General features: G+C 40.3%; 2 protein-coding genes across 14 annotated transcripts in view; one reads left to right on the top strand and one right to left on the bottom strand.

Moving 5' to 3' along the window:
- Positions 1 to 12,257, top strand: part of erc2 (ELKS/RAB6-interacting/CAST family member 2) — a 35,735-nt gene extending 23,478 nt beyond the window's left edge. For 2 of the 8 annotated variants that reach the window (XM_036002026.1, XM_036002024.1), the window contains 10 exons: positions 1,508 to 1,543; positions 3,824 to 4,026; positions 5,644 to 5,766; positions 7,364 to 7,375; positions 7,757 to 7,880; positions 8,066 to 8,226; positions 9,677 to 9,824; positions 10,941 to 11,594; positions 11,871 to 11,938; positions 12,074 to 12,257. In XM_036002026.1, coding sequence (XP_035857919.1) covers positions 1,508 to 1,543; positions 3,824 to 4,026; positions 5,644 to 5,766; positions 7,364 to 7,375; positions 7,757 to 7,880; positions 8,066 to 8,226; positions 9,677 to 9,824; positions 10,941 to 11,594; positions 11,871 to 11,897 — 1,488 coding nt within the window. In that variant the 3' untranslated portion in view covers positions 11,898 to 11,938; positions 12,074 to 12,257. The remainder of the gene's footprint in view (positions 1 to 1,507; positions 1,544 to 3,823; positions 4,027 to 5,643; positions 5,767 to 7,363; positions 7,376 to 7,756; positions 7,881 to 8,065; positions 8,227 to 9,676; positions 9,825 to 10,940; positions 11,595 to 11,870; positions 11,939 to 12,073) is intronic. The other 6 variants (XM_036002027.1, XM_031287481.2, XM_036002025.1 and 3 more) reach the window with 6 other exon arrangements.
- Positions 401 to 21,829, bottom strand: LOC116041606 (protein disulfide isomerase Creld1). 6 transcript variants are annotated; one of them, XR_004897581.1, is made up of 8 exons: positions 21,093 to 21,764; positions 20,917 to 21,000; positions 19,533 to 19,628; positions 19,269 to 19,409; positions 18,959 to 19,191; positions 18,073 to 18,356; positions 17,370 to 17,375; positions 401 to 412 (listed from the first exon to the last, which is right to left on the bottom strand). XR_004897581.1 is itself a non-coding variant. In XM_031287584.2 (7 exons), exons 2-6 carry the CDS (start codon positions 21,289 to 21,291, stop codon positions 18,971 to 18,973), a joined length of 741 nt encoding a protein of 246 aa, XP_031143444.2. In that variant the 5' UTR covers positions 21,292 to 21,302; positions 21,729 to 21,829; the 3' UTR covers positions 16,546 to 18,356; positions 18,959 to 18,970. The 6 variants fall into 6 exon arrangements, 4 of the variants coding, with proteins under 4 accessions (XP_031143444.2, XP_035857924.1, XP_035857923.1 ...); XR_004897582.1 differs by lacking the exon at positions 401 to 412 and adding an exon at positions 727 to 737; XM_031287584.2 differs by lacking the exon at positions 401 to 412 and having other exon boundaries at positions 16,546 to 18,356; positions 21,093 to 21,302; positions 21,729 to 21,829.
- Positions 21,830 to 21,835: the final 6 nt, after the last annotated feature.

The following is a 21,835-nucleotide window of genomic DNA, read 5'->3' as shown; positions in this document are numbered from 1 at the left end:
AGATCCATATTCAGTATTTAGTTATTAAAATAATTCACATATTACAGAGTACTTATTCAGGGCAAACAAAAAAAACCTCCACGGTTCAGTAAAGCTAACATGATACCACAGCACTCTGTCATAGCAAATACATGTTCATACTAATTTATAGCTGTAGTGTAGTAGCATGCAGTAGCTGTTCTGGAGCTTTTGATTGTATCCCATGATCTACATCGAAAACGACATCTAAAAGTACAATTCCATGACAACTGATCTCCACCTCCTTAGGAATATCGTGCAATAGGCCATTGTGGTTAGTTTGTTTTGTTAACTACTGTTTCTAAGGTCAATAATTTACTTTGTCTCACATTTATTTTTGATTTCATTTTCCCATTTGATTTGGTGAGGGAACATGAACATAACACAAAGAAGACTCAATGCACTCATACAAGGAACAGTCCCGCATACATCTAATCAAAATTATTTTGCAATTACATACCCTATAACTATTCTCATTGGCTGCAGAAAGAAAGACTACATAAATAAAATAGTTAAGAAAACCACTCAACTGAAAGCATTAGGAAATTATTATCATGTGTTTCAAACATAAACAAATATATACTTTATTGTTGTTATGAAATAAGAAAGAGGTCCAGGATAGAAATGGCCTATTTTAGTCACCAATACACTTACATTTTTCATGATAAATGTTTCAACTCTGGCTGAACTGTGGAGAGCTTGTCTGCCCAGAATGAAGACTGTACAGATGTCCCTCATTGTAATTGCACTGAACTATAGATAAAAACCAAAGCTTGTGTGTCCACTGTGAAGAAAATAATTGGCTCACTGCGAGTCCAGCGCACACTTGGATGGAGACTATTAAGTAGTTATAGACTTCACAAATTGTGAACTATTCCTTTTATTCTTAGAGAGAGAAAGAGTTTGGTGTTTTTTGATATATTTTGCAACTCTTGCATTGTGTGTTATTTTCATGGAGGATAATTCAGAATGACTAATCTCAAATTACTCAACAGAACACACTTTTTGCCATTATGTATATATATATAACAAGGTGAAAAACTGTGAAAACCCGTAGTCCTTCATTAAGCTAATTCCTTATCTGTAAATATCACTGTAATCCGGACTGAACCCAAAACGTGAACCTGCCTTATATAAAACACAGTGAATTAGGATAATGGCTACCATGATGCTTTCTCTCCTGTAACAGGCTGCACTGCACTGCTTTGTTAGGGTGCTGCAGGGGGCAGACAGTCCATTAAATACCCTCCTCTGCCTCCTTCTACTCCATAACCCCCAGACTATCCCCGTGTCTGTTCCTCTACATTTGTCCGTTATGTGTTGCCCTTAACATGTAACAACATGTGCTGTACTCAGACTATGTTACTGCTCTGTCAAACATGTATTGTAACATGTGATGCTGCTGTTCTCTCCTCTGTCTATTTAACTAAATCCTAACACTTACTCTCCTGCCCCACTCCCTTCCTCAACCCCTCCGTTTGCAATGTAGCAAGCTGAGCAGCTATTCAGTCACATGAACAATCCTGTAAGTCCCTCTCTTGAGCTTTCTGAGGCACATATTGAAAGCATGAGGACCACTGATAACTTATTTGAAACATGCTAGATGGTGATCATGCCAGCCCCCAGCACAGGTTCTGATTTCACCCACCAAGCCACCCAGATGCATGTTGATCATCGCACTGTACTAATATAATGATTTTTATACTGCACTCAGAGCCCTGTGTAACGTACTCATTCTGCAACTGTTTGTGAAACGTGGTGAAACTGGTGCTACATATACAGTATTTAAAGTTCACTTTATTTGGTCAGTTGGAATTAGACAGTATATCTTTTTATTCTGTTCTCTTTGTAATTGTGGCTCTGCAGTTGGTTTATCTGTGATTACTTAAACTACAACATGATTTTCCCTTATCCTAACCCTTGCACATTAGAGAAAAAAGGCTCTGCACACTTACTTCCAATACAAGAATTTAAAGATGAGGCTAAGTCTTCCATCAATAGACCTTCATTAGATGTTTGATCTCCCAGAGCTAACACCTGTGTTTTGTCATGCAAGTACACATGGGAAATGCAGCTCACAATTTTAGTTCTAAAGGCCCAAATCCATATCAAGCATCAATCATTTCACAAAGGCTACTCAGATACTGTACAGTATGTAATGAAAGTCAAAGGACATGTCCTGGGGTTGACTTCCAGTTTCTCATATCTTTTGACAGCTACAACCCTGGAATGAACTATGAAGCCAAACCTTTTCCATCTTTTCCTCTTGTTACTGAATTAAGTTTGAAGATGACAGAGAAATTATTTGCATTAGTACAATTTTGTTTGTCATTAACAGAATCAAATTCTGTGTTTTTTCGGATCGCAGTAAACGTCTAATTCAAGCTTTAAATAGTTCGAAGGACGCACTGTTATAGATTTTGAAAGCTGATAGCGACATTTGATTTTTTTTCTCATTTTTCTCACTTGTATCACTGATGCTTTTTGTGGAGCTTAATGAAATCACAGGTGCAAAACAGGATAAGCTTTAATTATCCTGAGGTAATTTATTTTCCATGATACTTTTATGAATAAATACAATATATCACAGAAAGAGAGGATAAATCAGTACAGAAAGAAATCAGGAAAATAAAATAACGAAAATACAAAAGCCATTATGCAGTGGAGTTCCTACAACCCTCAAACGCATCATTTAAACCCCATCTTTAGCATAATGCTCACGTCAAAATCCACATTTAAACCCACAGGCTGAATGGAGTCAAATGTATCTGTCCAATGACGTATTTTTGATATAATTCCACATTGTTGCGTGGATCTAAAATAACTAATACAAATACAATTTGAATCATTGAGAAAAATCTCCCGCAAGTTAAATCCTAACATCGCTCCTCATGCTTAAAATATGAAACTTACTTTAGCCGACAGATTTCCTTGGTCCCTGTTGCTTCTGTTTCGCCATTCTGTTGACTGACAATCACAAAGACTGTGCAGCTTCGTTGGGTTTGCATGACATGGTCGACCTTTGTTGCATGTTGTCACTGTCAGTGTTGCCACGCTTTTCTTTCGTCTCAGTGTGGTGCGGTTAGCTGAGGTATCAGCCCTGGTCTGAGATCACTGCAGTGTTTTGGTGGATGCTCTCTGGCTCTGTACAACTCTTGCACTTTTGCGACCTGTGTTGTGTGGCTGCATATTGTCTAGAGGGTGATGTGTACCACTGTAATGTACTTAATGGAGAGTTACAAACTGTTGCAACAATGGCGAGATTAGTCCATATTGACCAAGCAGTAAAGCTCTGATTAGTTTGTGACAGATAAGCAAAGAGGCAGGATCATGATTTAGCATTTCACTGCCACTGATTTGTTTGATTGCTGCACAATCACACACATACACAGTCCTGTATTCGGCATACTCACCAAGTGTGCCAAGTGACTGGGAGTCTCAGAGGGCTGTTAAATGGAGCTAAATAATAGCTCTGTTGAAGCTAATGAGCCAGCACCAATAATGATGCCCTTGGCTTGTCCACATTTTACTCTGCTTTATTTATTCAGAAAGAGAGAGAGAGAGAGAGAGAGAGAGAGAGAGAGAGAGAGAGAGAGAGAGAGAGAGAGAGAGAGAGCAAGGGGAGTGGTTAATATAAGACATTGATGGACTGCAATGTACTGTGTGTATCTCTCTTCCATGGGCAGTAAAACATTCTGTGCTGTAGTGCATGGTTGTGTTGATGTTATAATGTTAATGGAGTGTATCTTCGGGTGTGTGCATGTTTGTTTGTTTGTTTGTGTCTTTCCCTGGCATGTGGATTCAGAAGGCCCATGAGGTGGAGCTGCAGTCCGGCCCCAGAGGGAACCCGGAGTACGTGGACCGAGTGAAGCTGCTGGAGAAGGAGGTGAGCTACTACAAGGACGAGGCCAACAAGGCTCAGACGGAGGTGGAGAGACTCCTGGACATCCTGCGAGAAGTGGAAACTGAAAAGAATGACAAGGACAAGAAGATCGCTGAGTTGGAAAGGTAATTTAATCTGATTGTCTTGACAAGTTAGTTAAAGTATTCAAAGACATCTTAACCTTTGGTTTACCCTGATGTGATTACTCCCTTTCATCATACAGTATATATTGTCTAGTACTATTATTACATAGAAATAATGAATATATGTGTTTGCTATTTTGGCAAAATTGTTGCATTATTACATTACGTTAATTTGGCAGACAATTTTGTCTAAAGCTACTCACAATAAGTTAATTCAAACTGCTGTGAGTAAAAAAGAAAACATTCCAAAACCCACCACTCTCAGCTCTGGACCAAGAGATACATACAAACATACAATATATAACAAAACAAGATACAGCAAAGAGAGAAACCCACACATGAGAAGAAAAAACAGAAACATTTCCATTGTATATTTATATATCCTCTTTTTTCTATAGTCATATATCCAGATATGATAGAAAGAAAAACTACAGTAGATGTCGTCAAAAATGGGACGTTTTTTAAGAGCTGGTTTATCAATGTAAACTCTTTCACTTACTCCTACTGTGTCCAGTTGCCAGACAGAAGGTTTTAAATTTGGTCTCTGAGATTTCTGCCTGTTTGTGAGCTGACAAAATATGTTATTTTGTAATTTGGGTGAACCACCTTTTAATGTTACTATCCTAAACAATACATTATGTTACTGTTTGTCCATTGAGGCTATGAGCCCCTGACAAAAGTTCAAGTAGTAAATAGTCCTTTGTCAACTTTAAAGTGCCCTGTTCTATGTTCTCCATTTTTAAGTGAACTTCCATGTTTCTTTGTATACACGTGCTGTAATTTTTCCATTGTTATGTACAAGTGTGACATCATGACTTTGTGTCAACACACTGTCTTGCACTGGATCCAGTCTTGGTTTTGTGTAATACACTCAGAAATACACCTTTCGATGGACAATAGTTGCAGCTACATGTTGCGATACACCTAGAGGGCTGTGTTAAAGTTGTGACCCTATGTTAGATGTGATATTAGAACACAAGTGCCACTCAGTCACCCCCTTAATGGAAGAGGTCAAACTGATTTCAGTTAATGGACCACATAAATAAAGCTGGTGGCCTCATTAGCTCTTGGCTCACCTCTCAGTGCAGTATGTGGTTCAGAGTCTCCGCAGCTTTGGTTCGATAATGGAGGAGACCAACGGCATTCAACTGGAATGAATTTAAACTGATGAGACAAAGACTGGATGGACTGCGTGAGAAAGACACATGAGCACTGTCTGCCAATGACAGCCCTTCGCCCTTGCCCTGCCACTTAAAGAGTCCCAGACCCACCACTTAAAACCAGTTCTATTGTTCCTTCCCAGCTAATTATAAAGGGGCCCTTTCGTTTCTGTGTCATTCTTATTTGTTAGTGGTGTTTAATTAATTAAGTGTTCTTGTCCTTTTTTGCCATCTTTACCCACTTTTTTTCTGTCCCTTTCCTCTTTCTATCTTCTGTTTCATGCCCACCTATTCCTTTCTTCACCCTTTGCCATTGATCATTTTCAACTTCGGTCTCGAACCTCATTTTTTTTCCCCTTTCTCCAATCCGATTCTGTTTTTAAAATCTCTTCTCCATCTCCCACGCAACTTCTTTCATGTTGTGCCCCCTTGATACCAGCCCCCCTCCTTCTGCCCCTCGCCCCACCCCTCGTCCCGGTGGCAGAGCCCCCCCTGACCCGCTCCCTTCTGTGTCCGCTGCCCCCCAGCAGATAGGGGGCATGGTGTGGGATTTCCTGGGAAAGTGAGTGCTCTGCCCTGGCACTTCAGCTCGGCTGCGTGGTTAAAGTCTCCGACTGCAACTGCTGCAACTGCATCTGGTTTCACCTGTGTGCCTGGGCCTGCCTGCTGTCTGAAGGAGTCACATATCTTTGTATCAGAGTGGCAGGCTCTGTTTTTAGTCTGTGGTGATATTGCTGCACCCGTACACATGATACAAAGATCCCTGGATTCCTGGTTTGCTTTTATTTCTGCAGCATGTGTGTGCTCAGTGATATGCTCAGCCAGCTCACAAGTACAAAACTTCAGGTCATAATTTTTACAATATATGTGCAGATGCTCATATATTCTGTGGTGTTCCTTTGATTTCCTGAACAGTAGACGTAACTTCATGCTGGGGTTCCTGTTGTGGCCTGTTTCTGTAATGATGCATGGTAAAGTCACACAATAAAACCAATCGCACCAAGGATTCAACAAACTAGCAACCAAATTTTAGTTACACTTTAAAATTTGCCCAACATTTGCACCTGTATATATATATTTATTACTAAGTAATATTGTAAATACTACACTATATACTGCATTAAGCAGTTTTCTTGGTGTGATTTTCCCAACTGCTCACGCTTTTTTCATCCATTTTAGTTGACTGTATTGTACTTTTTGTCACTCAGTGTCCTTTGTTGAAATATCTTAGAGCACCTATGCACACTAACACAGTTACAGACACACACATATACACTTTTGTGTGACTTTTTGTGGTGTTGGCTGTTTGTTGAAAGTTTCTGTCCTTAAAGCTGTGGCTTCCTCCTGCCATGAGCACGCTTCCCCTGCTCATTCCATCCACCCATCTGCCCACCTCACCCTACATCACCCTCACCCACCCTCTGTAACTTTCACCTTCTAATCATCCCAGTAACATCACCTGACAGCCCCTCTCTCTTCTAGTGGTCTTTACGGTGCCCACCTTCCTGCCCCACCACGCCCTGCCTAGCTTGCTCTACCAGATACTAAAGGGAAATGATCAACTTAGTGGCCTGCATGAAAAGGGCTGCTGTGCTCCAGGTCTACACGCGCTCTGTGAGTGAGGTGCTGTAGTAGGTAGGGTCAGGACTGAACCCTCCATCTTGAAGTGTTTTCAGTCCAGTTGGGTCTCTTCTGTCTGAAAAACCCTGCATCCATAACTAATTCTCCTTCTCTCGGTCAAACCACTTTTGGCTTTCCTCTCCTTTTGCTCGGCAGTCAGACCTGTCTTCCTCCCTTTTGCCCTGCTGACTTTTGCCTGTTTGACTGCATGTCTGCCACTCCCAGGCTTGGCAGCAGATGCACATGGTTCCATGTTTTCAGAGAAGGTGCATCCTGCATTAGCTGTGTCAGGCTGCAGAACAGCGGCTGTCACAGGCGCCTCTATAATCTCCCATGTTGTTTGACAATGAACACACTGTGATCTCTTCTGAGTCTTCTGTATTATTTTGTTTTGTGTGGTTGTTTCTTTATGTTCTGGTTCTAATGTCTCTTTTTTGTTTTACTTTTTCCTTTGTGTGCTCTCGTCTGCTGCTTCCAATGTCTCCTTCACTTGTCCTGTCACCCCCTTCTCTTCTATCTCTTCCTCTCCCCATCTGCAGTCTAGCTCCCAGGTAAGTTATGCCCCTCTCCCCCATTGCGCACCCATCTCTACCTATATCCATCCTAACTCTGGTACTTAAACCTGTGAGTCATTTCAGCAGTGTCATGTTACGTAACATGAAGCTATCAATTCATCTGTTGTGCTCATGTTTTGTTGCTTTCCTGGTGATCTTATGATTGGTACCATTTTGAAACAAGACGCTGTACTTGTTCTCCTTGTTTGTGTTTCATGTTTTTTGTTGTGATATATGGGAATATATTGTACCATACTCACACATCTAATTACTTCCTAACACTATTACCCCAATAGATAAATGGTACAGCAACTACGGAATGGAATTCAGAAAAATGATTGGCATGGAAATGCTCTTAAATTGTTATGTTTTTTACAGACAAGGAGGCAAAGACCTGACTAAGAAGGGTCCAAATATCAAATTGGGACCACAAGGGGACAAGAAGGGCTTAGGACAAGACCCTCGTAAAGACAGCTCCATGGACAGTGGCCACCACGTAAAGGTGCAAATTTACTCTTGAGAAATACACTTAGTTGCCAGTTTATTTTAACCTTCATGAAGGTGGGATTTATGTTGGACTACATTCGGTTTGGCTGAGAGTATTTATTAATGAAACATTACATGTCTACATTTTGTATGTCTGTGTGTCTTATTTATACATTTGGTGTGTGTTCACATATAATGCAGTTGGAAGAGCTGATGAACACACTGGAAAGGACGAGGCAGGAGCTGGATTCCACCAAGCAGCGTCTCTCCTCCACACAGCAGTCGCTGCAGGAGAGGGACGGCCACCTCACCAACATGAGACAGGAGCGCAGGAAACAGCTGGAAGAGATACTGGAGATGAAGTTAGTGCCATCCTGACAATTGATGTCAGCCTCACAAAAACAGCCCATCATTTCACTTATCTTGGTGTGTTTCTGATTATGGCATGGATTAATTTATTGTTTGGAAAATTCTCTCTAAACTATCAACCAAAGAATGTTCTAAATTTATTTGAGGGGAGAAATAGGGCATGCAGTTCATGACTAATTTTATACCAATTTAAAGTCACATCAGCCCTGGCCATACATAGTTTTACTTGCACTTAAACAGCATTTGACATTGATGTAGTTAAAGTAACTACATGTTACTTTTAAATGTTTCTGCAACTGTGTAATTTTTCATCTGATGATCATAAATGACCTGTAACATCAAGGGGACTTACAGTGAAAAGAATGATATTTTTATATAGTTTTTATTAGTGCCTCTGCCCGGGTCCGATTTTTCCTGCAAAGTCACAAAAAGATTTACGGCGGGCAAACCGGCTCTACAGTCACACATTCTGATGGGTCACAGATTTCGGCGTAACACCGAAAAAGCCTGTGTAAACCAGCCAGGTAAAGGGTAGCAGGATATATCTTTATATAGACCTAATTGTATTTAAATTTTATTTTAGAAGTTATCTGTTGTAGTTATGGCTAATACTGGGGCAGGGCCATCACAGAAAAAAAGGAAATTAAACAAAGAACAACTAAAAGCTAAAAGGGAAAGTAACATAAAACCTGTCAACCTTGGTCGGATTTTTAACAAGTGGAGACAATTACAGGATTGTAAATGGTTCAAAACCGACCCAGAATTGGCCCTCAGGTATGTACTATATCTATTTCATTCATAAAATAACTTTACAATGTGCAACGTGGTTGTAGTCAGTAGCCTACAGTAAATTATGCCCCCCTTCCATTTAGCGCCTGGTTTTATTTCTTTTCAGTCCGTGTTTGTGTTGGCCTACTATTTTTTTTTAGTCCCCCTGTAATTGTGTGAAGCGTCCTTGGGTTTCATGAAATGCGCTATATAAAGTTATTATTATGTTTATTGCTACAACAATCTCTTAATGCTTTGGCTCCTGACACAGTGACAGTGATACCTGGTTTAGCTCACGATCCATCCAAAGGAGACCAAGTTACTGTATGCAACACTTATAATGCAACGATGCATCTGTAACGTATTCTCTTAATGTAAATAAATGATTTTCTGTCTGAGCAAAACATTCATCGCAACTATATGACCTCCCGGTAACGCTAACTCAGTAATACAGTGAGTAATACAGCATTGTAAAGAAAAGATCTTTATGACAGCAGGTGTGGTACAAACACTACCGCTTTTGTCCATAGCAGCCACTAGAATCACCACAAACTGAAAGTTACTTTAAATTGAAGTGTTTTAGTAATGGGATGGCTTAACTATATACCATTTCGTTAATGTTCTTCCTATTTTATAGAATATAAATGCTGATGCGATAAGGTTTTTCTTCTTCAGGCAACAAGCTCTGCTGGCAGCCATCAGTGAGAAAGATGCTAATATTGCACTGCTGGAACTGTCGGCCTCCAATAAAAAGAAGACCCAGGAGGAGGTGCTGGCCCTCAAGAGGGAGCGGGACAAACTGATGCACCAGCTCAAACAACACGTTAGTACTGCAGCACAATGTCAAGAAAAATTCTGTCTGCACTGTAGCTGGTTGCCAAGGCAACGTTAATCAAAAAGAAAAATGTAGTTTAACTTTGCTAGTTCAGTTTTTCCCCAAATGTGTCTCATTCTGCTGTATGAGTCAAAGCTGTTTTACGGGCAAGTCAAGTCTAACTCATTCCACACAGGTCCACGTCAAGTTACATGGTCTCATTTGCAAATTGCCAAGTCATTTGACTCTCTTTTCTGGCCATTAACATGACACTTATTTTGAACTTTGATAGTTTCCTATCAAAGCAGTGTTCATGTGCATAGCTGAGGTCAAATCCATTCAGTGCAGAGGCCTAAAAATGTAATATTCAAGGTGTACCAGGTCCAAATTTGAGTCTTAAATGTTTTTGCTTTCAAGCCTCAAGTCATGTCAGGTCAAGTCTTAAGTCTTTAACTTAAGTTCCACTCGAAATCAAAGTCTCCACTCTATATTTCTAGAGTTATACACTAGAAATTCAGGCAGTGACAAAATGGTCTCCTTGTGTCTCCGTAAGGTGCCCTATAATATATAAGTATATTTATAATGCATTATAGACATGGGTGTTATACAAAGTGTTACCAAAGAGTTTTTAAAAGAGTTTTAAAAAGAGAATACTGAGGTAGCTTGTCTGATTCCCAATGAAAGATTATTATACAATTGTGGAGCCCTATCCCGCAAATGCCCTACTACATACGAGTTTATCGGCTGCTGACTGTACCTTCGTATTTAGTGTACAGATGTAAGAGTGGTATCAACAGTGAATGAGCTTATTTCCCAAAGTGTTGAACTTTTCCTTAAATTGTGTATTTTCTAAACAAAATCACAATTACCTTAAAAGTGGCTACAGAGATGAAATCACAGCTGAAGTCTGAGGAAAAAAAAAGTATAAGCCTCAGTGTTGGTTGGATGGTTGTTGCACTGGATCGGATTACATCGTAAGGTGTTACTGTTTAAACGTCAACCAACATATACTGAAAATGTGTGCTTTGTCCCGTCATAAACTCATTTGATGTTCATTTTGAGGGATTGATGTTCTTTTTAACAGCTGCAAATCATCATGTACTAACCAGTTTCCTCTTTCTACAGACACAAAGCAGAATGAAGCTGATAGCCGACAACTACGAAGATGAGCAATATCATCCACACGGTCCTCACCACCCCCAGCCTCAGCCTCCGCATGCTCAGCCTCAACCTCAGCCCCAGCCCCAGCCCCAGCCCCAACCGCAGTACCCCCACGCTCCCCATGCCCCCCATGCCCAGCAGACTCCATATCCACACGCCATGCATCCGCAGCACCCACAGCACCCACAGGCCCCCCAACAGCACCCACACCCACAGCAGCCACAACCCCAGTACCCTCACCCTCCTCACCCACAGCACCCCCAGCAGCACGCTCAGCACCCCCAACCACCTCCCCAGCACCAACAGCACCCACGGCCCCCACAGCCCCAACACCCTCACCAACAGCACCCGCAGCATCCTCCACAGCACCCACACGCACATCCCCCTCCGCAACACCCTCAACCTCAACACCCACACGGCGCTCCCCAACAAGGACCCCACCCCCAACATCCACATCCCCAGCACCCTCAACACCCTCAACACCCTCAACACCCTCAACACCCTCAGCACCCACAGCACCCGCACCATGGCCAGCATCCACGTCACCCATCGCCCCACCATCGTGGAGGGCCGGCCCGAGGACCCCCACATGCTGGTCACCGCCCTGCCCAGGACCAGGTTAGATCATTTTTAGGTCATTTTTTTAAATCCCACCAATTCACCGATAAAAGTATAACCCTGGGAAATCATTGACAAAAGCAGTACTGCAACTACTTATCACATTAATACATTCTCTGATGCTTTCTTTTACGTGTAAACGTGTAACGCTTATTTTTCTATCACACTGCCTGCTGTTCCAGTGATGTCTTTTGATCAGCAGTTACTCCAGTTTCTGTCTACTTTCTTTCCTCCATGCATATCACTGCTGTTGGCTTGTAACACTGCCATTAACAGGATGACGACGAGGGCATTTGGGCATAATCTTTGCTGTGACAACCAAAGCTCTAATATTGTTTTGAGGGGTGAGATATGTTTAAGACTTTTCCACTTTATGATTCTCAGTTTTCTCTCTGCCTGCAGTGTCTGCTATATTTCATAACAAAAGAAACGGCTGTGTGACGTCTGGGTTTTTGTATTTTGTTATCTCTCAAATTCAGATGATTCAGTCACTACAGGAGGAGCACAGCCATGCCATGATGTTGAAACACTACAGTACCCGGACAAACATATATTACCTCCACTCAGTCAACACTCAGCAATGGGACCTTTTGTTTATTTTCCGGGGGAAAGGAGGGGGCACTCAGGTGTCCAGGTCATGCGGGGAGACTGACAGCTGAGCAGGTGATTTCAAACATTTCATCTTAGCACACATAATGTATAATAACACACTAAATGAATGTTTTCAGTTATTAAAAACAAATTTCCAAATGGCAACGATGTTCTTCATTTTCTGCATCATCTACTTCCTCCGACAGGATCACAGATACGGGACTGAATTGGAAGGAAAGGGACAGATGTTGATGCCGATGGAGAGACAGATGTATCAGATTCTTGATTGGACAGGGCATGCGATCAACAAGGCAGCCCTGCATCAGAGCTCTCACACAGGTCACTTCACCTGTCTGTCACCAGCTCAACACTGCACCTCTTCAGACCAACAATGCCCTCTTGATCCTCCCAGCAGAGATCTCCCGACAGTCTGCCAGCCCAGTATTTGTTCCTCATCCTTGTTTCTGTAATTGATTCAAGATCATGGTTGTCTTGCTGTATGTCTCATCTGCCTGACTGACTCCTCTGGCTGTGGTTGGCTCCCCCCCCCCCCACTTGACTCTGTCATGGTTTCTTGATCCTCACTGCCCTACTGACCAACCTGGTGACATCTGACCCCTCTACCTGGCTATCATGACCCATGACTCTTCTGTAGTTTTAATCATCTGATCGTGTTGATGAGCTATTTTATCCTTTGTGGCACACATGAACCTCTTTTTTACCTTTATACATGTCCCAAAAACCATCTATTTCTAGAGAGGCTTATGCTCAGCATTTCTAAAAGTGATGTAGTGTTGCTAGACTTGCTTTTTCCACACACCAGATTTGAGTGTTTTTTTTGTTGTTGTCATTTCTTGTTGGTAAAAGGAAGAGCTTAGAGCTGACTGATAGTACGCCTTTAGCCTTGCCTGCAGCCTCAGGGGTTTCCTTGGCTACACGAGCAGGGCCCTCCAGCTCTTGCGCTTGTTTTAGCCCCAAGGCTGTGGGTGCCATCGATGTTTCTCTTCATGTTACCTCATTTTAATCAGAAGTAGTCAAAAAAAAATCAATCTATGCAGATGTCAATTCAGAGTGAATGCATTTTTATTTACCCATCCTCACTCAGATTTATCCGTCAAAGTGTAATTAACCATCCAATCAGAGTGGCCAAGAGAGCGGTCAGAAACTATTAATCAGTCAGATTATTTTGAGTTTCTGAGACTATGCACCTATGCACCTCCTCCGTGTTGCAGGAATTTTTACTAATGGTGCTTCTGCTGGTGCTCAAACTAAATGGTGTCAGAAAGACCTGGTCAAGAGCATCTTTTAGTCCTTTTACAGTCAAAGAGCTTGATCCCACAATGGGCTTCAAAAACAAACTGTAAAAGACTGCTTTGTACATACGATTTGACCTTGGGGGCTTTGTGATCAACGATCACTTCAACACCTCTATGAATACTGCTACTATAAATACATTATAGACTATGAAGTGGAGGATGTTCAATAGATGTTTTCCCTGCAGGTCTATTTGTACCATTGAAACCCCAGTCTCTGACCTACAGTATGCTCCTGCTCCCCTCTCCCTTGTAATTCTCCTCTTCCAGCAGTAGTCTGTGTGACCTCCTCAATCATAGTGACTTGTTTTCTCCTTCTCAACAAGGTGGCTTGTGCCTCGTAAAAACTGTACACATATATTATAGATATGCATATATTATATTATACATATAGAGAGAAATCTATAGTGTGTCTATACGTGGTCAGAAAATCGTTTAAAACTGACAAGATAATAAATGATTTTTTTCTTCATGGTTATTTTTCTAACTGGCTGGAGGTCAGAGAGATGTCTTATTTAGAGTGTTGAGTGGTGTGATTTTCCTCTGATTTGTACATTGTGAGAAAACCCCTCAGCAGAAAGTAACATTCCCTGTCTGAAAGAGCTTTAGCAATTTATGGGAAATAGAGAAGTGTATCCAAATCTATCTAGAAGTCTAGAAAAGATGACATTATTACATTCCTTTCTTCAATGTGAAAACATTTAGTTGAACACCACTTGGCTTGTGGTTACAACTTCGAACAAAAAAGACTGAATTTTGCAGCTCACCTAAGTAGCAATGAGATTATGTCTGCTGCACTCAGCAGTCAGAAACTTGCACTTGTGAGTGAGGACTATCACGTTTAACATCCAAGTGGAGGTTTAAGTGACTCTGTCGGGATGCATTTCTTTCGCGTGTTTGTCGTCGTTGTCGTTTGTAAACAGATGTGGTAACATACGTGACTGTGACAGCTGATCAAGTAGAAAAACCAACACACTGGTGCAGTATAGTGGACAATTGAATTAGACTGTTACAATCCCCTACTTCCTCTCCCTCCCCTCATGGTGCTTGTGTGTCTCCCTTATATGGCCAATTGTTGATCGTTGTATATAAATTTCCATCTACCCATCTCTCCACAAACCAAGGTGATCCATGCATCGCCTTTTATGTGTCCGCTTCACATATGAACCTCTACAGCTCCTGTCACTGACCAAGAACCAACAGATTGTGTGAAGCTTTTGTGTTTGTGTTTACAAATGTTACGAGAAAGGTCCTGATTTGGATTTTAGAATAAAAAAGGGAAGACAATGCAAACAGACAGAGGAGCAAAAATCCTCTCACTTCACCATCAGGGGGGCGGAGTACGAATCCTCAATTTTCAGGTCCTTATCTACTGAATACTTGAAGTAGGGGGTTCTCCTACCATGAAATACCATATATGATATACATGGTAGAAAACATGAAACATTTCAATTGTGCCCATGCATGCTGATTTTTACATAATGTGCCAACTGAAAGCGATGATATAAGGATAATCTCCTGTTCTCTATGCAGAGCGATTTCTTAACTGTTGTGTCAAAAAATAAGGTTTAGGAGACACAAAGGCTTAGAAGCTGGGGCTGGTTTCCTGGGCTTAGACGAAAGACTAATCCTGGTTGTGAAGAAGTCAAGTCTGCATCTGTGAATAGAAGCAGCTGTCTAGAGAGGCTTGAGTTGAAGGGTCTGTAGGTTCACCAATAATTCTCAAAGGCCTTTGAGAAAAGGGTCTGAAAAGCCTAACATACATTTTCACTTTATTGTTGTATACGGGTTGTTTTTCTTTTGCTGTATGTTGCTGAAAACTTTGGATTAAACAAATCACTGTGACCAATACCAGAAACATTTTTGTTTTGACAGAACAAATATTGTTTACTTTTTTATTCTTCATTTTTGTATTTAAGTTAGCTTTATTTTTTTCTATTGTTTCAGCTTATTGAATATGCCAGTTTGAGACTGTACTATTTGTATAAGTAAATGTTTTGAGCTGTACAGTAAAGACCTAGGAACAAGTTCAATGTGAGTGTCCAGCATGCTGAATGATTACTTGTGTGAACGTGAGCTAATCTCCCATGAAGCATCATTCCTCTTCATTACTTGCATCTGCATCATGCATTGTGACGGTGTGATGTCGTGTTTGAGAGTGATGTATGTCTCACTTACTGTGTACCCCTAGTAGACAGCCTGTGCAGTTTTGTGAGAGTGCAGCATGCTTGTGTAAATCTATTCATAAAAGAGAGATGTGTGTGTGTGTGTGTGTGTGTGTGTGTGTGTGTGTGTGTGTGTGTGTGTGTGTGTGTGTGTGTGTGTGCGCTTTAATGGGTGTGCGTATGTGTGTCTATGCGTGTTATGAATGCAAACGAGAAATATCTATTTAAAAAAACTATCAGAGGAAGTCCCTAGAGGAAAAAAAAGCGACATTGAGTCAGTTGAAGTTTTGAATGAAGCATGGATACTCTGTGATGTTTTCTGTTTTTTAAACATAGGAGGCTGTCCACAGTGCCCCAGTTTGCTCTATTGTATGTGCTGTATCAGAATATTACTATTGAGTGTTGGCCAGCTTGTTTATATCCATCAAATAAAGGTGACTTTCTTTCTGTCTCTGTTTGCAAATTTCTACTCAAAGTAAACTTAAAATCAGTTAAATCATATTAGTTAATTATTTTCTAGTACAAATACAAGTATGCAACTTGAATGCATGGTGTGAAACGTTTGTAAAGTTGTAAACAAGCACACTAGTAAGTAGAATTGTGCACTAATTTCATATCAGTTTAAATTTTAATATACATTATTAGAATAATCTAGTCCTGTAATTATTACTGCAAAAACCAAATGGTAGGAATACTGTAATACTATGTGGTTAGAATAGCAAAATTCAGTAAACTTACTCTAATAACTATTTCTACCACCATCGTTACAATATCAAAAGTCCTGGGTTTTAATATTCAATAATTATATATTACTCAACAGATGGCAACAACAGCAGCGTCCTGCAAAATGATAAAAAAAAGAGGAATCCTGGGTATACAGCATGTTGACACAGAACTTTTATTTCAGTGTTTTATATACTTAAGACAACATGTGCACTGTTATCCCGAATTAGTTTACTTTTTAGGAAGTTAATTTGAGTAGAAACCCGTTGCCTTAAACCGTCTTAGTTTTTACACAAGGTGAAACTTAACAGGTTAAGTTGTATTAACATAGAGCGGTAAGTTGATGCAGTAGACAAATCAGTTTAAAAATAGTTTACATTAGTAGTCATTACTATAAATCGTTTGTTTCTGGAGTCACGCTGTCTAAAATAAGCTTGTTAAGTTAAAAATACAAAGAAACATTAGGCTACTTATCAATACTAGAGACATACTTTGTTTATATAAATATGTTTTTTTACTTTGTGATGTATTCAATGTACTCAGTCCATAGAAACAGAAAAAAATGATTGCATATAAAACACTGAAGCTTTCCAATGCCCTGTGCTGTGTAGAACAATTCTCTCTAGAGACACAGTTACTGATTTCCAAACTCTGTAGTAAACACTGAACAGGTTTTAACTGCCCAGACCCCATCAGTCCCTACCCGGGTCTCGGTCATGGTACAACAATAAATGTAGCTAACATGAATCCTAAATCAACCATACAAAACTAAAACCCAGATATAAACATAAATGCTCACCCAACATTAACAGAACATTATAAAAACACACTTTAACTAGGACAGAAACTAACCCTAACCCTTAACATATTTTTTTCCCCTGAGCCTTTGCATCGCTTCAGCACAGAACAGTTCAAATGACCCCGCCCCTCCCATACAGAAGCTTAAGATCCTTAGTTATCTCTGCTTAATAAGATCTGTGTACTGCATGCTGAAGCTGATCATTACAGATGTGATTTAGTAATAATTTTGTTTTTTAACAAAACATGAAAGAATAAGTAATGACCACTAAAAAGTTTAAATACAACTAAATATGGGTTTACAGTGTGCACATGGAGGAAAGGGGCATTAGAAATATTACTATATAGTATAATGTACATGTTACAAATGAAGTGCCATTGTTACAGTATAAGAAGCAAATCTAATACAGTACATGGTTTCTGCAAACAAATTCAAGCAAGCTGTAAATTCTTCTTTATTCAAGCTACAATTGACACCATTGTTTGTTGGTGGCTCCAAATGCCAGAACAAGGTAGCTGCTTGAAAACAATAAAAAGCAATTTCCAGCTCATTACAGAAAAGTGGTACAGCTGGACAGTCATTTAAAAGTCTTCAACTGCATCTTGCGGTCCTCATCAGTTACTGGAGTTTGTGACGATAACAAAGCAAACACCATTCATTGATGAAGACAGTAAAATACAGCTGAAAGGCTACAGACAAAGCTGGTAAGTGGACCTTGAATTGAATTGTCATACTACTATTTACAAGGTCAAGAATAAACTTCCACACTCATGTTGCCCATCTCTGTGATATTACAGGATGATATCTAAAAACTGTGTAGTGACGAAGAATCATGATCAATCCTAGCCGGTGAAAATTAAAAAAATATTTTCCATAGTCAGTCAGACAACAGAAGAAGCGGTCACCTGATTTGTCACTTCTTCTGGGTATCTGCATCTAAAACCTGAATTTCAGTAAAAGGCTTCAAATATGAAAGAAGGGATGTTCTTTTTCTATGGTGGGTAGATTTACTCTCTGTACACTTAACTTGGTTTTATATTATTTTCATGGTGGCTCAGTGGTTGTTAAAATGTTGCCATAAATGATCTTACAGATAGAAAAGTGTGACATTGTCCATCTGGACAGGGATTGTTTCAGGCCTTGCTGAGCAGTGGCACATGAAATGTTAAAGGAGAAATCCGGCGCAAAATGAACCTAGGGGTTAATACGCATGATTACCGAGTCGACCGTTCTCTGGGATATGTTTTCATGCTAATCGAATGTGACCAGTTTTAGCCCAAACCGCTAATTAGCTTATAACGCTAGTCGTCGAGGCACGAGGAAAGTAAAAAGAAATCGCTATTTCTATACCACTAACAAGACTTGAACACCGTGCAACCAGTAACATAGCTCAAGCACGGCGTCCGTCGTTCGACTGGTCGTGACTGCTTTCCCAAGATGTATACGTGAACGGTATTGTCTTTATAAACTATCTTTTTAATAAACTGTCTGTACACTTACAAAGTTCTCAATGCTTAGGTTTACATGTAGGGACCGTCATTATGCTACCGTGGAAGTGTGGTGCTATTTTGAGCCTTGCTAGTGGTATAGAAATAGCGATTTCTTTTTACTTTACCCTCTGCCCCGACGACTAGCGTTATAAGCTAATTAGCGGTTTGGGCTAAAACTGGTCACATTCAGTTAGCATGAAAACATATCCCAGAGAACGGTCGACTCTGTAATCATGTGTTATTAACCCCTAGGTTCATTTTGCGCCGGATTTCTCCTTTAAAGTCTTTTTGAGCTTTAACGTCCCTTTAAGAAGCTGTCTAACAAACGGTCTCCCCTGTCAGAAAGCCAGTACCCTGCCATGGCTGCCACTGCTCCCATGAATACAGATGTGTAAACCAAATCCCCCTTAGCAGCCAGCGTGGCCAGAGCACAAAGCACCACCCCGAAGATCATCTGCTGCAGCACCTCCACCTCGTCATCCTGAATATCCTCAAATAGACCTTTTTCCTGAACACCTGCAAAGGGAGATAAACATGTGAGAGGTTGCAGTGTGGTAAGGTGTTCACATGATTGTGTGTATGATGAGACTCACCAGGCTGCTGCTTCTTCACACAGACGCCGTCCCTATGAATGAATCCTTCAGCACAGTCGCAGCGGAAGGAGCCTTCTGTGTTGGTACAGATCTCATCCAGACCATGACAGGCAAGTACCCTGTCACTACATTCATCTATATCTAAGAAAAACAAAGATATCATCTCGTCAGAGACTTGTAGATCACTGCAGCTCCCCAGGAGCACATAATGAATGCATGCTGATGAAATAATACTTAAAACATAGTCTCTTTTTAAGCAATTACCCAAACACTTGGACCCTGTCAGTGTGTACCCAGAGGCACATTTCCTGCAGCGTGCTGGTCCGCTACCCATACAGCCCACACAGGCCGGGTCACAGTCTGAGGAAAGAGTGGCCATTTAATTTCTTTATTTACAAAACAATGTATATGAGTGAAATGTGCCTTAGCGTTATTTAATATTTAGGCTCTCCAGTGCAGCTATTAAAAGGGAACAAGTATACAACTGTAGTTACTGACAGTGGTCATCAGGGGACACAATGGAGTACGTTTTGGATTTTATTGTGTTATGCTTGACATTTTGTGTGATTTAATGTCTCCTGTTTCATAATGTCAAATCTATAATGGGTGTCGTTTTATGAAGAAAGTAAGCCTCTGCTATGTAGCTAGAACACACACACACACACACACACACACACACACACACACACACACACACACACACCCTGCACTGTACATACATGGACACACCCATCTTGTTATCATATAAATATTAGAAAAACAAAACATTGTGAGGAATATTGGAAATGTTGTGCGTGGAAAACAGGGCATTGATAATTAATCAAATGTGTGTCAAGACCAAACTAGAGTTAGCACCTTGTGGTTGTATGCCACTGCCAACCAATCAAGTTGCAGTTTACAGCCAAATGTATCCCCTTCTTTTCCTGAGTTATGGTGTTGAAAATGGCCAGAAAAGCGTTTTTGCAGAATCTAATCAGTTCATCATTGAGTCCAAGTGGATGTTTGTGCCAAATTTGAAGAAATTCCCTCCAGGCGTCCCTGAGCTATCACGTTTATGAGAATGAGATGGCGGACAACCCAAAAATATAATAATAATAATAAAAATACGAAAAACTCAAGAGTTGAAAAAATAAAATATTCTAGTTTAATCTTTTTGCTTTTTTTTTACCTGCTGATTGGAGATAAAAAAGAAAGACATACAGCTTTGTGTTTTCAGTTTACATTCCATTATAATTATCTAACTAACAATATAATTTATTTGTTATATATTTTTATTTTGTCTGATAACTTTTTACCAGCTTTTTTCAGTTTTGGGGCTATGTTCGCCTGGATTAGTGCTGAAACAATTAGTCAGTCAATGAGAAGTTCAATAGAAAGGAAAATACAACAATTTTTAAAAACAGATTAATTAATTGTTCAAGCCATTTATTAGTCAAATACGCCAATCTTTCACTGGTTCCAGCTTCCCAAAAGTTAAGAATTTGCTGCTTCTTTCTCTTTTATATCACTTTAAATTGAATATCTTTATATTTTGGACTGCTGGTTGAGCAAAACAACTTGAGGACACGTCTGACATTGTAATTTAATTTCTACTTCTTTAGAAAAAAGCCTTGATGTTGTGTTTTTACTCCAATTCTAAACCACTGACCTCTGCACTCAAAGGAACCATCTGTATTGAAGCAGTAGCTGTTTGTAGGACAGATACCCAGCTCCGTGCCACACTCATCAACGTCTAAAACAGATCAAAACATAAATACATTTAGAACACTAGTGTGCATGATTTATGCCATACATGTATGTGATGATAGGCTATGTATACAGTACCTACACAGGCGTTATTATGAAGTGTCCATCCTGCTCTGCATTCCTCACACTGGTCATTTTCTGGGCCTGAACACTTGCCGCAGGTATCTGGACAGCTGTGCACCTGAACAGCCAACAGACAACAAAGCCAGGCAGCCTGCAGCGGGTTCCTGTGAAGCATCCTTACTCCCATCTGTCCCATCAGGTCCACAAGATACATTTGTTTCTCTCCTAAATATCACACGCAGGTTTGTTTAATGATGCTTGCAAGTTAAGAACAGATGGCTGACAGAATAAAGTAGGCTATAATAGGGATTAAAATAAAAAAGCTCCACCTGAAAAAAAAAAAGAAGCTCCACCAGGTAGAAAAATGAGTTTGGGAGTCTGTTTGTGGCACTAGTGGTGGAAAGTAACTAAGTACATTTATTCACTTACTTTACTTTTGTATTATAATTGTACTGCATGCAACTTTATACTTCTGCTTCACTACATGCAAGAGACATTAGATTGTACTTTTTACTCCACTACAATAACCTGACAGCTATAACTTATTACTACTTCTACGTAGCATACTTCTGTACTTTTACAAATAACGCACCAGTCATTTAAGTGGACCTGAATACAAACTCTAGCCATAAGTTAAGGGTTTTACTGTACCTCTTCTATGTGCGTCGAGTTTGAACTCTGTCAAGTTTAAATGCTGCGAATACAGCCGAGACGCGCTTGTCACACTTCAACACTCTTTTGTGTCTGATTACAGAAAA

Source organism: Sander lucioperca, chromosome 6 (genome assembly GCF_008315115.2).
Source record: "Sander lucioperca isolate FBNREF2018 chromosome 6, SLUC_FBN_1.2, whole genome shotgun sequence".
Lineage (NCBI taxonomy): Eukaryota > Metazoa > Chordata > Actinopteri > Perciformes > Percidae > Sander > Sander lucioperca.
This window is presented reverse-complemented; position numbering and strand designations above follow the sequence as displayed.

What these genes read in the sequence shown, in the direction of transcription:
- LOC116041606 (XM_031287584.2), bottom strand. Translation starts at nt 21,291, where the DNA reads ATGTATCTTGTGGACCTGATGGGACAGATGGGAGTAAGGATGCTTCAC. An exon ending in TGGTTCCTTTGAGTGCAGAG is followed by an intron (nt 19,629 to 20,916) that starts GTCAGTGGTTTA and finishes CTCTTTCCTCAG; the next exon opens with ACTGTGACCCGGCCTGTGTG. An exon ending in GACAGGGTCCAAGTGTTTGG is followed by an intron (nt 19,410 to 19,532) that starts GTAATTGCTTAA and finishes TGTTTTTCTTAG; the next exon opens with ATATAGATGAATGTAGTGAC.